The 13425-nt window shown below is 34.0% G+C and overlaps 1 protein-coding gene across 6 annotated transcripts in view; it reads right to left on the bottom strand.

Annotated features, from left to right (window-relative positions):
• Positions 1 to 905: 905 nt before the first annotated feature.
• Positions 906 to 13425, bottom strand: part of LOC125849202 (ankyrin repeat-containing protein NPR4-like) — a 56487-nt gene continuing 43967 nt past the window's right edge. For all 6 annotated transcript variants that reach the window (XM_049529239.1, XM_049529236.1, XM_049529237.1 and 3 more), the window contains one exon: positions 906 to 1668. In XM_049529239.1, coding sequence (XP_049385196.1) covers positions 1054 to 1668 — 615 coding nt within the window. In that variant the 3' untranslated portion in view covers positions 906 to 1053. The remainder of the gene's footprint in view (positions 1669 to 13425) is intronic.

The following is a 13425-nucleotide window of genomic DNA, read 5'->3' as shown; positions in this document are numbered from 1 at the left end:
CTCTCTCTAGATGAGAAATAGTTTCATCATCATTCATAGAGGTGATCTCTACTTTATTAGGATTCTTCTCAGTTAACACATAAGCAACATTGAGAAGACGTAAGTAGAAAAGTTCTTTACCCTTCCTTCTCTTAAAATGATTACCATTGAACCGAAATGACTTGTTAAGGTCTCCCATCTTGACATCAACGTTTTTTTTAATTGTAGCCATGATGAATCTCCTTAAAAATTGTTAGTGAAAACTTACAAGATAACAAAAATACAAGATTACAATTGAAAATAAATATGAAGAAAATAAATCTCTTCAGGCTGAGGCGCGGATATCTCGCTCTCTTTAAGGAGATTCAAGTCCATTGCAGCAAATGTTTTCACCGGTCTAGTAGTAGTCCTTCTTGACTTGTCCCCTCCAGGATACAACAGCCTAATCACAAAATATAACTCAACAACTCTGGACAAGAGTTGAGTCCAAAGCTCCACAAAAGAAACACCTCCCTTCAACTAATAAGAACTCTCCTTTTTCACAAAGCTTATGCACTCTATATTTTCTTGTTGTATTGTGTGTAACAAACCAAATGAAGACCACCACTATTTATACTAGAAGAAGTCTTCTTAGCAATGAATAGGAAGATAATGGTGTAGTAAATAATGAAGATAATGGTCTTAGGAGTTACATAGGTTACAAGAATAATGAAGGAGTAAAGAATGAAATAAAGTTGAGGGCAACAAATGCACTAACGTGCAGATGCCAACGTTCAGAAAGCAATATGCCTTATGCCTCTGGTCATTAATTGACCATGAGTAATTAGGCACAAATGTCATACATTTCAGCAAAGACTTAGTGTGGTAGTGGCAATGTGAATATGTAATAATTTGTATAATATTAAAATGGTCACACCAACACAGTGTGCTAAAACTATTAATTATTATCAATCACAAATAGCATTGATGGAGAAATTCACTCAAGTTTAATTTCATGCACAATTTTGCTCTGTATTTTACTGATGACAATAAGAAGATACGAAATCATTATGATCAGCAATGAAGGTTCTGTTGTCAATCGAGTTTGTGCTTTCCCGATCTAAAAAGAAACTTGGACCAATATGTCGATTTTGCCACATCAAACCATAGTTTGTACTGTAAACACCCAAATAAAGCCACAGGAACACCAGCACAAGCAACAATGATCTTTGGCTCCCAACCTATATGATTACTATAGACCAACATGAAGGTTGCTGCAAAAGCCAAGAGCATGCTAACTATCGAGGCAAACAACATTGTGAGTCCAAACAATATCTTGGCAGGCAATGACACAAGAAAATCATCTTCAGCATAGCGAGATGTCAGAATGGACAAGAACATACTGATGGAAATGATTGAGGTGAATAGTGCCACTGCATCTGATATGACGAAGACTCTAAATCCATACAATTTTAGCAATATTGGAATGCCATTATCACTGTTATTACCACCTGGCACAGTGAATCCAGCAGCAAAGACCATTGTGGCAATCAAAGTTGAAACAATCATACAAGAATTTGCTGTGTCTTTCATCCACATTTCCCCTTCTTTTAGTAATATCTTGTGTTCTTCCGTGAATAATTCTCTAGGGGTTTTTCCATCCTTGTTTGTCATCTTTTGGAGTGAACGCGGTACAAGTTTCTCCACTTCCTAGCCAATTATAGTAATTATCATTCCGCATCAGCAAAGAATTTTAAAAGCAATAAACAAAACGCTAAAAATTTATTCATACTTAATGACAGAGATTTGAAATGCAATAAGATGTGTTTCCAATTGTGAAATTTGTTAGAGTTTTTCCTCGATTTTCTTATCTTATTTGAAATTTATTTTTCTTTTTGAAGGAAAATCAAAGTATTACCATAAATGCTTTTACCTTTTATGAAAGGAAAATTTTCTTTCATATTTGGTTTATTCTTTTCTTAGAGGAAAAATTAGGAGATCTATAAATTGAAGACCCCTCTTCTCATACCAAGAACACAATAGTATCAACAATGTAGTCGTTTAGAGACTTTTGTTTATGAGGATATTTTCTCTCTACAATTTTAATGTTTTTATTAGTTTTTAATATGTAGGCCAATTGGTCAAATCATATAATAATATTTTGATTTTTAGTATAAGACTCTTTATTATCTGATTTATCAACCATATGATATGTAATTATAAGCTTCCACATGACGTCATAATCTCTTTCGAACCCAATTAGTAGTTTTAGGTAATATCGATCACTCACCTTGAACCACAATATCTCTCTTTGCATCTGAAGTGCTGCTCCGGAAACCTTAAGAAATGATGGGGGCATAATCTTCTCTTCAGCCTATTGGTTTAAACGATGATAATTAACCCAAACTTTTGATTACATAATATTTCATGTATCGTGAACATGTGTAGTTTAAAAAGAGAGATGGGAAATACCTTAACAGACTGTGTCGTCTTTGTTAAGTGTCTAATCTCTTGACTCAATTGTTGTAGTAAAACACTATTAGGATCATCAACATTACGAGGCACAGATTGGATAGTTTCCTCAGTTTTCTGTATATACACAGGCTCTCCTAACTTCCCAGCCAAATGCAGAAGGGTATTGTCATCATCATCAGCCATTAGAATAATTATGTTTTTCCTTCCTCGTATTTGGTGTATAAGACTGAAGATTTTTTCCTGTCGATACAAAACTGCAACATGGAGAATGGTACGCTTTTTATCGTCTTCTACGCTCATGATCTCAGGATAATCACGAATAACCAAAAGTAAAAACCCTAGATTTCCTGCTTTAGAAGCAGAATGGGCCATGTTTTTCTTGTTCACTAGTTGATATAGCTAGCTGTCATCTGTACTACTTGTATGACATTCCTTCCATAGCTCCTCAAGTAGTAGCTTAGCTTGTTTCTCAAGTACATATCTTTCCGGAAACAATTTTTGCACTATATATACATGCAGATGGAAACATTGATATTAATAATTAGTACTGTATTACATACATTTCCAGTCAAGTAATTAAAGTCTAATTAGTTAAGGGATCTTACATGAAATGGATTGCCTCCTGCCCATGGAAATCACGGTAATTAACTTTCTCCACACCGCGAATCTCTTCAAGTTTCCTCCTTGGTTACTGATCGCTAAAGACTTTTGAGATAACGTATGAAAAACATCAATTTGTCCTTCTAATATTTTAGTGGCAAATAATTTGCTGTCCTTTTTGAATATATTTAATGCTATCTCTGCCAGAAAAAAGATAGAATTAACATACCGATAAAAATACATATATATTGAAAAACAGCAATAATAATACAAATAGACAACATACTAGCTCGTTATGCATGTATGTATGTATGTATGTATCTGATCATGAGATACAAAAAATGGTTAATTTTTATTTTAATAGCTTACCATACATTTCATTCTGGATAGTGATGTTTAGAAGGTTTAATAAGAGTTCTTGTTGCTGTATCACATGAAGATCTGTGACCTCATAAAGGTATGATACCATAGCTTTATGCCCAAGTTCAGCTGCGTCAGTGATTGGTAAAGTTTTATCCTCAGAACGGATGTTTGGTAGATTCTTATTCTTTTCTCTCATTGCTTTAACAATTTCAACGTGCCCTGCCAATGCTGCAAAGTGAAATGCCGTAGTAGGACCTTTCTCCAAGTCACCTACTTCCATTAGTTTAATTAGCTCTCGCACAAATCTGGTACTTCTTTCAAATGCTGCAACGTGAAGTAATGTTTGAGTGCCTGCTCCAAATTGTAAATCAAGAAATGTTGGTTCCTTCTTTAGAATTGGTTCTGCAGTCTTCCAGTTATCTTTTACAGCAGCAACATAAAGTTTATGAAATGCATTTTTTTCCCCGTCATCTGCAAATTAAAATCTTGTTTAAATCAGTTATTTGCAAGTGTATGCCCCTGTTTATATATTCAAGTTTCAGCAATCGAACAATGCTAAGTGTTGGGATATATACTATTAATCATATGTTAAGATATAATATTTATTATAGAATAAATATTTGCTCAGTTTTAATAGATCATATATTTGTTTATGGTGCCTGTTTACTTATATAGTATATGATTTAGTGTGTAGAGTTTTAGCTTATACACAAAGGATTAAATCATCGGTTTTTACAAGTATAAAGTTTTTTGTTCACAATCTAGGATGGAAATTGGACATGCCATCGGTATGATTGTAGCACAAGATTATATGTAATTTATCTTGATTATTGGAACGGTATAGTTCCAACTTCTTGTGCTAGTGCATTTTGTATGTATTGAACGGGACCGAGTAGAGATAGTTGCTTTAGACTGACTGACAAAATCATATTCTCTAAACTATTAATTGTTTTTAAATTCTTAATCCTGATATAACTATTATGATCTGTATATATTAATTATCGTTTTGATTTATTAAAAGGTGAGATTCTGAGATGGGTCAATATGTCTGGTAGATTGGATGATAATAATATATATTGGTGAAATAATAAGTTAGTTGATGGAGTTCATGTCTCGTTATAGAGATTGATTGGTATGCCTTTTTTGAGAAACTGACAAATTTTCATCGTGTCAAACATTGCAAGTGAATTTATGAATCCGACACATGAAATAAGTTAGGTAGTGCTTTAAAAGAAATTAATCATTGAATTAAATTCGTCAGTAATTTAATTTATTGATTAGTATCTATAATCTTAGCATAGAAAATTAAATAAGTGTTTAATGGGGAATTTTGAAATATAAATAGAGGAGTGCAATTACGAATTTCTAGTGGAATGATTTGTAATTTATTATAGTAAGAATAATTCAAATTAATTATTTGGAATTATTTCCTTAATAGGAAGCCTCAGTAATTAATTATGTGGTCCCTACAATATCCATATTTAACTAGAACTCAGAATCTTTTTTCTAAGCGGAAAGGATGAAAATAGCGTTAGTTTTATTCAAGAGAAAACTAACGTGTGTTTTTCTGTTTTTTCCAAAAAAAAAGAGGTTTTCTACTCCTCTTTGGATTGGGAAGAAATCTCTATAAATAGGGATTCTCCTAACCTAGAAAAGAGATCGAAGGTTTTCTATTTGATGCTTGCCCATCCAAGTATTGAGAGAGCTCGGATGTGATTTAGGATCACTGTAGAAGACCATAGTTGTTGTCTATCTTGTGGATTCGCTTGAAGGTATCTGCTCACGCTTCAAGAGATATTTATCGAATTAAATTTCAGCAAATTTATGTATTCTAGTATATTATATGTGTTCTAACATAAACGGTATTGGTTATCTATTATTTTTGTAAGCAGTAAGATCCTGATATACTTCCGTTGTACATATAGTTTTCCAACATAAAGTACGTACAACATATATATGAAAATTCAGTGACATTTGCACTAAGTACTATAGCTACTACTATTAATGTTGTTGTATAAATCCATAAACCTTAAGACGTTTATGTGATCTATAGAGAGATAGTTGTGAACTTACGGTTGACAAGTTGATTTTCAACATCTTCTCCATCTCCAAATCCAAATTGTTCATTATCTTCACAATCCTGAAAAACTGGTTCAATTTCATGGGAAGGCTCGCTCTCCATTATTATGTCTTCGAATTGCACTGCTAACACAAACTAAATTAGGATACAGAAAACTCTTCATCTCCAATGATTCTCTCTATTTTTATTTATATCCCGTCTTAATAGACAAAAAGGGGAAAAAAAGTATGATTGTTCTTTGCTCGAAAACAATATGAAGAACTTATTCCATTCTCAATCACACCCAAGAATTTTGTTTTTCCTTTTTCTACAGAAAACTCAATCATTGCCACATTTCAACTTTGAAGTTAACCTCTCATTTGTTTTCGTTAAGATTATAAAAGTTTATCTTCAATATATGAAATTAAACACTAGTATTAAATTAAAAATTCAAGTTCCTGAAATTGATTATTCTCGTAACATAGAGCTAATTTTTGAACTATTTATAATCAAGTTTGTAGGAGAAAATAAAATAAAAGAACATTAAATAGAGTTTTTTTCCCTTCCGCCTTGAAATTCACTCGATTTATCCAAAACGAGCGACTCTACTTATTAGTAGTTAATGATGGTATCTCCTTTAATTATTTCCACCTCCAAACCCATCCACCCAAATATAAAAAGGAGAAATTAATATCTAATTACATAAACATTCCTACCATATATACTAATTCACTATATAGTTAAAAATAATTACATATTATCTCACTAATTAATAATTTTACACCAGATTTCAAGTCAAGTACACCACTCTTTCAAATTTCCCCCTTGCTCTCTCCCCTCTTTTTTCCTCTCTCCCTCTTTACTACCGTATACATTGTAAAATACACATACAGGCCACCCGAAGAAGGAGAGGCAAGTGAGATAGTGAGAAGCAAGAGTGAACATGTATATTTGATACCAGATACATTTTGAAATATTGATACAACGGGAGAGAGATGAGCGAGATAGGAGAGAGGTAAGCGAGACAGTCAATGTATTCCAGATACATGTGAATCACGCTTGGATACATTGTATCTAAAATAAATTCTACCAAATTTAGCACACATGTATCTGAGATACAAGTACCTGACGAAAAAAATGTGGTACCGAAAGTAATTTTTTAAACCGATGTAAACGCACATATTTAAAACCTAAACTAGTGGGATTTGTATTGTTTCCTCTAAAAAAAAATAGAGTAATGTATTATATTTCTCAGGTATATCACTCAAGCTCCTAATAATAAATTTAATGTTCTAGCACTAAAGTTAATGTTATAAACTCCGCGATGATCATAGAATACCTAGTTTTCTCTAGTTCTTATTTTATCGTACTTGTTAATTAGTAGAGACATGTTATCTCATTAGGAATAGTAAGGTAAGACCTAGTCCCTCTTGCTTGTACTTATCCATATTGATATCTTTTTATTTTTAATAAAAGACCGCTAGATGCTCTGTCTAGTGATAACTTTGATAAAAAAATAATAATACAAGGTTTCCTTCAGATTATTAGTATTTGGTTCATCCTACCTGACAAGTCACAAAGCAATATATTGCGTTTGAAGCGTATCTTAGGTTTAAAATTAAAAAACTCTAATTGCTTCATAACACTTGTATAGAATTGAGAAAAAGAACTTCAAGTCATAGAAAAGTTACACTAACCAATATAATAAAAATTAAATATTATAATGAAAAACCTTCAGAGCTATATATACACACTTCAAAGAAATTAAAGTATCTTGTATCTTATTACATTGACCTTCAAAATTTATCCCATTAGTATTCGTAAAGATAAAATGCACAACACATGTAAAGAGGGCAGATAAAGAAAGAATTAAATAATTTTAATCTCGAAGGGATGTGTTACTTGTTGCTAAATTTTCCCTCTTTGAATATAATATAATATATTTTGGGCAATAGAAAGGCTATAAACAAAGAAAATTAAAGAAGATGATTTGTTATAATAAAAATGGAAGTTTTAACATAAGAATTAATTGGAGAATTAGAGACGATGTGAAGATATATATTAGTGATGATGACACAACTAGAAGAATAACAGAGGAAATTAAAAACCAACATTACACGCTGAATATATAGCTCAAAAGAAAATGAATCTTCACCTTACCTTGAAATATTAGTTCATATAGAAAGAATTGTAGTTCAAACAATATAAAGAGATCAAATTGCACCTCCTTTAAATGTTCTGAACTAAGACTTGTCAATTGTCATCCAAAGAAAACAAGCAACTGTACTACTGGCTTACATCACAGCAGAGCCGGACTTTAAGAAAAAATTATGGTGGTTGAAAAAAATAATTAATTATATTTTGATTTTGTTGATTTACAAGTAATTTTAAATAACTATTTGTTTTTGTCCTAAAAATAATACAATTGATTTTAAATTACTTTAACTTTTCAACTTCTTGTTTTTTTTAACCATTATTTCAAATTATGCTATTTTTTTTTCTTTAAATAATTTTAAAAGTATAAAATTTAGCTTAATTCATCATACTCCTAACATTTGATATTATTTTTCTATCCTATATTAACTATCTAAATTACTAAAAATAATTATTAAAAGTATTTATCAATTAACAAAATTAAACTATCATTTTTTTTCATTGCCCTAGCAATTATTCTTTTTGAAAGTATAAAAATATGACTTGGTCAATATATTATGAATTTATGGATTAATCCAAACTTAATATGGATTTATCAATAAAATTTCACTGTCTACAATTCTCCGATAAGAAAATATAACAGAAAGACCATCCGTAATCTTGACAAGTAATTACATAAGTTTTGTTTCAATTTTCATGTAATCCAAAATCGAAAATCATCCATAAACTCCTACATACATACATACTCTCTCAATTTATATGATATAATTTTATTCTAGAAATTCAAGCTATGTGAAATTTAATTAATATTTTCATTTTTTTTTATTATATTAACATGATAAGAATTGCAACTTAAAGTGTTTGTTCAAAAATATAACTTTCTCACTAAGTTGCAATTCAACCTAAAATATTATTAGTTGCAATTCTTATCATGTTAATATAATAAAAAAATATTTTATAGCTTGAATTTCGAAAACAAAAAATATTAAATTAATAGAGAGAATAAAATGAAAAAAATAATTAATTATATTTTGATTTTGTTGATTTACAAGTAATTTGAAATGACTATTTATTTTTGTCCTAAAGATAATATAATTGATTTTGTATGAGGTTAAGAGCAAAAATCTTAATTTTACTTTTTTTAAATACGTAACTGTAACATCTCGCACCAAGAAACGACTATAAAGAGTTTAAAATATGAAAAGATTGATTTTTAGAAAGAATAAGGAAATCTGGAAATTTTGTTTAAGTTAAGAAAATGAGTTTTGGCCATTTTCAAACGGCCATAACTCCTAGCTCAGAAAGAGTTAGGAGCAGCTCTTGATATGTTTGGAAAGCCCTTGGAGAGATCTTGGCAACGCCGCTAATATTGCACTATTTTGACATCGTATGAGTGAGATATGACTTTTGGAAGTTGGGCTTTTGGATTGAGGAAAGGCTCAATCCGGATTTAGGGAAGGGCAAAGTAGTCTTTTCTCTAATTAATTTCCTAATTCGTTTTAGGGATTAATTGGGGTAACACAGGACTTTATTCAGTTTAAAATAAATTAGAATTTACGCTAGGGCTTGGAGAGGAGAAGAAAGAAGAGAAAAGAGGAGAGAAATCAAGAAATCGCCAAGAACGTTTAAGCTTTGCGAGTGGAATTCGTCGGGGGTGATCCCTATTAAGGTATGTGAGATCTTTCTGTGTCGGGTTAGTTCACCCACACACCAACTTGTTTCAATCCTTTGGTTTGGAGTTGTTTACATGTTGAAAACTGAGGTTCTTGAAGAACAAATTGTAGAATTCTTGTTGGTTGAATTGTTAATGCTTGGGGGTTTATTTGATTCATGTTTCCGGGTTGTTTTTCGAGTTAGATTGGTTGTATATTTAGGGTACAATTGATCCTAAGTGTTTGGGGAAAGAACTAGGGAAGATTGGAGAGTTTAGAGATGAAAAACGAAGAAGAAAATCGGGGATTTTCTGGGCAAGGGCTTTGTCATGCCCCGAGCCTACACCCTAGGCGGGACCGGCACTCGGAGACCATTGTTGGCCCTAAGCGAACCCTTGGCCTGACTTTCTTAACTCAGCGGAAACCTAACTCAACAGAATAACTTCATGCAAAGCAAAGTCATAAGACAACTTAACTAATACAAATCTGGACAAAAAGGCACCTCGGGTCTCAAAATAGAATATTTACATATATACATAGATAAGAGACTCAAAACTAACTGACTGACTATCTATGAAGCCTCTAAAATACCGAGATGGATGTTGGGACAAACCCCGCAACATCCTAATAGAAACAAACTAAGTACGCAAAATAATTGAGTCCTCCGGAATGCAAGGAGGCTCACCACTGACTCTGGAGTGCTCAGCTGGATCAACGACATGCAAGATGCTGATCCGGGGTACCTGTATCTGCATCGTTATAAGATGCAGGCCAACTGACATCAGCAGATGAAATGCACGAGTATGCGAGCCAGAAAGCTAAACCACAACTTAAGCTTGAAAAGAGTACAAGAGAACACTTACCTTGGCTCTGTTCGACTCATGAATAACCGAACTTAATATATAAAGCAATAAGACACATGCAATATATAAAGCTTGTAAAACTCTTAAAACATGACGTAAAAATCATATTTATAATATCATGAAAATACCATGCTTCCTATCAAAGTGATCTACTTGTGCAATGTATGAATGAAGTTCCATACCGCCATCCACACTAAGCAGAACTATTTGAGGAACCAAGCTTTTTCTACTGTGAGAGCTTCTCTAATCGATAAACCACCACTATTAAACTTAGTGGTGATACAACGTTTTACCTCACGTTGCCCGAGGACCATCCTATACCTTGCCGTGATATAAGAAGCTAATGATACAACGTTTTACCTCACGTTGCCTAAGGACCATCCTATACCTGGCCGTGGTATAGGAACCTATCTTTACCAAGTGGATCCATTAGCTTAACTTTACGGATTCATCTAAAAAGTATGACCCGTTAACTCCCATGTTGGCGCATGGTTCTTATGGAGAGTTGAGTTTATATGAACTCGTATCCCCAATTCGGTGCTCAAGACTACTCCCAAAAATACTTAGCTCGTAAGTGTTTTAAACACATCTTCCTTTGGTTTGAGAAAATTGCTCAAAATCTAGCCCAAACGCTCTCTTGGAAATCGATGTTCCTTTCTTACTCAAATGTAAAAAACATTTAGAAACCTTTTTGGGAAATACATAGTTCCCTAATAACTTTCGAGAAATGGACTCGACTTTATGCTCTTGACTTGACTTAAAACTTAAGACTCTTCACTTGGCTTGAACTCTATATTCTTTACTCGATTTGAAACTTGAACCTTAAAACGAAGGTAAAACATTTAATAACCACTCTTGAAAAGCTTTAGAGACTTGCTTGAACTTACTTTTAAACCTTGCTTGACTTGACTCTAACTTCACCTTAACTTCGTTCCTAACTTGCCTTGAATTGAATTACGGATTCAAGGTATATGATCACATGTTTATGGATGAATTTGGGATGTCTAAATGTACCTTAGAGTGTTGGAAACAACTAGGAAACATAGGTATAATACCTAGGAACATGTATGAGAAAGCATGGAAAGAATGGGGGAACATGATGTCCTTGGCGCTCTGCAAGGCACGGAGCGCCAGCCCTTGAAGCTCAGAAGGCACCTGCTGGCGCTCTGAGAGGCACGCCGCCCCAAGGGCTGGACTTCAGAGTCCCCTTTGGGGCGCGTTGCCAGGCGCGACGCGCCAGGCCCTTCCCCAGAAAACCCGACTTTTCTCCCTCTTTTCTTCAACTCTAAACCACCCTAGCTTCAAAGTTTCCAATCCCAAACACTAAGGATCATAAAATCCCTCAACATACAAGAGATTCAACTCAAACAGACAACCAAATCATGTCCCACAACCAACAATAACTTCAACAACACAATCAACAACATCAACAACACAACCCAACAACTTCAACAACATATCCTATCTTTCTCAATAATAATGAGTTTGGTGTGTGGGGGAAAGGATCAACCCACACTAAAGACTCACATACCTTGATAGGGATCACACCCGACGATATCACGACGATCTTTGGCGGAAACTTGTTGATCTCCTCTTTCTTCTTCTCTTCTTTACTCAAGGACCCTAACTCTTTCTCTTTTAAAATGAGACAAAATGATCCAAAGATCAGCCTAACACAACAATATAACCCCAAAGGAAATGGTTAGGGAAAAGATCTAAATGCCCTTAAAATTTCCGGACGGATTCCCTGCCAACTGCCCAACTTTCAAAGGGCATAACTCACTCATACAAACTCAGAATCGAGCAAACTCGGTGGCGTTGGAAAGATCATTCCACAAGCTTCGCAATCATAACTGGAACTATTCCTAACTCATCCTGAGATAGGAGTTATGACCGCTCAAAGTTGGCCAAAAACTCACTGATTTCCACACTTAGCCAAATTTCCAGATTTTTTCAATTTTATTCCAAAAATGACTATTTCCGATTTTTAAGCCTCTTCATAGTTATTTCAACTTACCGGATGTTACAATATCTCCCCCTTGGGAACATTCATCCTCGAATGAGGTTACTCTTAGAAGGCTAATGGTGTACCATCAAACTCAAACACCCAACAAGCAACTAGGCAAACGCAACAACAACAACAACATGCTCATGATAATTAAAAGAGCACTAAGGAGGAAATTAATACCTTAATCTGCATTTCCTCCGAATTCAAAGAGATGTGAATATCTCTTCTTCATGTCCTCTTCGGTTTCCCAAGTAGCTTCCTCAACAAATCGGTTCCTCCATAGGACCTTGACTGAGGCTACATCTTTCGTTCTCAACCTACGAACTTGACGATCAAAAATCTGAACTGGAACCTCCTCATAAGATAAGTTATCCTTGATCCTAATACTTTCAGTCGGCAGGATCAATGAATGATCGCCTATGCACTTCTTCAACATAGAGATGTGAAATACTGGATGAACCGCTTCTAGTTCCTGTGGTAACTCCAACTCATAAGCAACATTGCCAATTCTCTTGGCTATGCGGTAAGGTCCAATATATCGGGGACTAAGTTTCCCCTTCTTACCAAACCTCATAACCCCTTTCATGGGCGAAACTTTTAAATACACCCAATCATCTACTTCAAATTCTAACGCCCTTCTCCTAACATCAGTGTAGGATTTCTGACGACTCTGTGCCGTTTTCAATCTCTCTTGAATCATTTTCACCTTCTCTATAGCTTGGTGAACTAAATTTGGTCCTATCAACTGTGCTTCACCAACTTCAAACCATCCTATAGGAGATTTACATCTTCTCCCATAAAGAGCTTCATATGGAGCCATCTGGATGCTAAAGTGATAACTGTTATTGTAGGCAAACTCAATGAGAGGTAGGTGATCGTCCCAATTACCTTTGAAATCGATCACACAAGCCTTCAACATATCTTCTAGAGTCTGGATAGTGCGTTCTGCTTGCCCATCAGTCTGAGGATGAAAGGCAGTACTTAAGTTCACCTTTGAACCCAAGCCTTTCTGAAAAGATTTCCAGTACTGTGTAGTGAACTGTGCACCTCTATCTAAAATAATAGAGATTGGAACTATATGAAGTCTCACTATCTCTTGAACATATAACTTGGCATAATCTTCTGTTGTATTGGTAGTCTTTACCGGTAGAAAATGAGCTGACTTTGTCATTCAGTCGACAATCACCCAAATGGAATCATGCTGTCTGCAAGACCTTGGCAACCCTGTGATGAAATCCATGTTGGTCATCTCCCACTTCCATTCTGAAAGTTCTATCCTCTGAGCTAAACCAA

This window comes from Solanum stenotomum, chromosome 12, assembly GCF_019186545.1.
Source record: "Solanum stenotomum isolate F172 chromosome 12, ASM1918654v1, whole genome shotgun sequence".
NCBI classification, from domain to species: Eukaryota; Viridiplantae; Streptophyta; class Magnoliopsida; order Solanales; family Solanaceae; genus Solanum; species Solanum stenotomum.
This window is presented reverse-complemented; position numbering and strand designations above follow the sequence as displayed.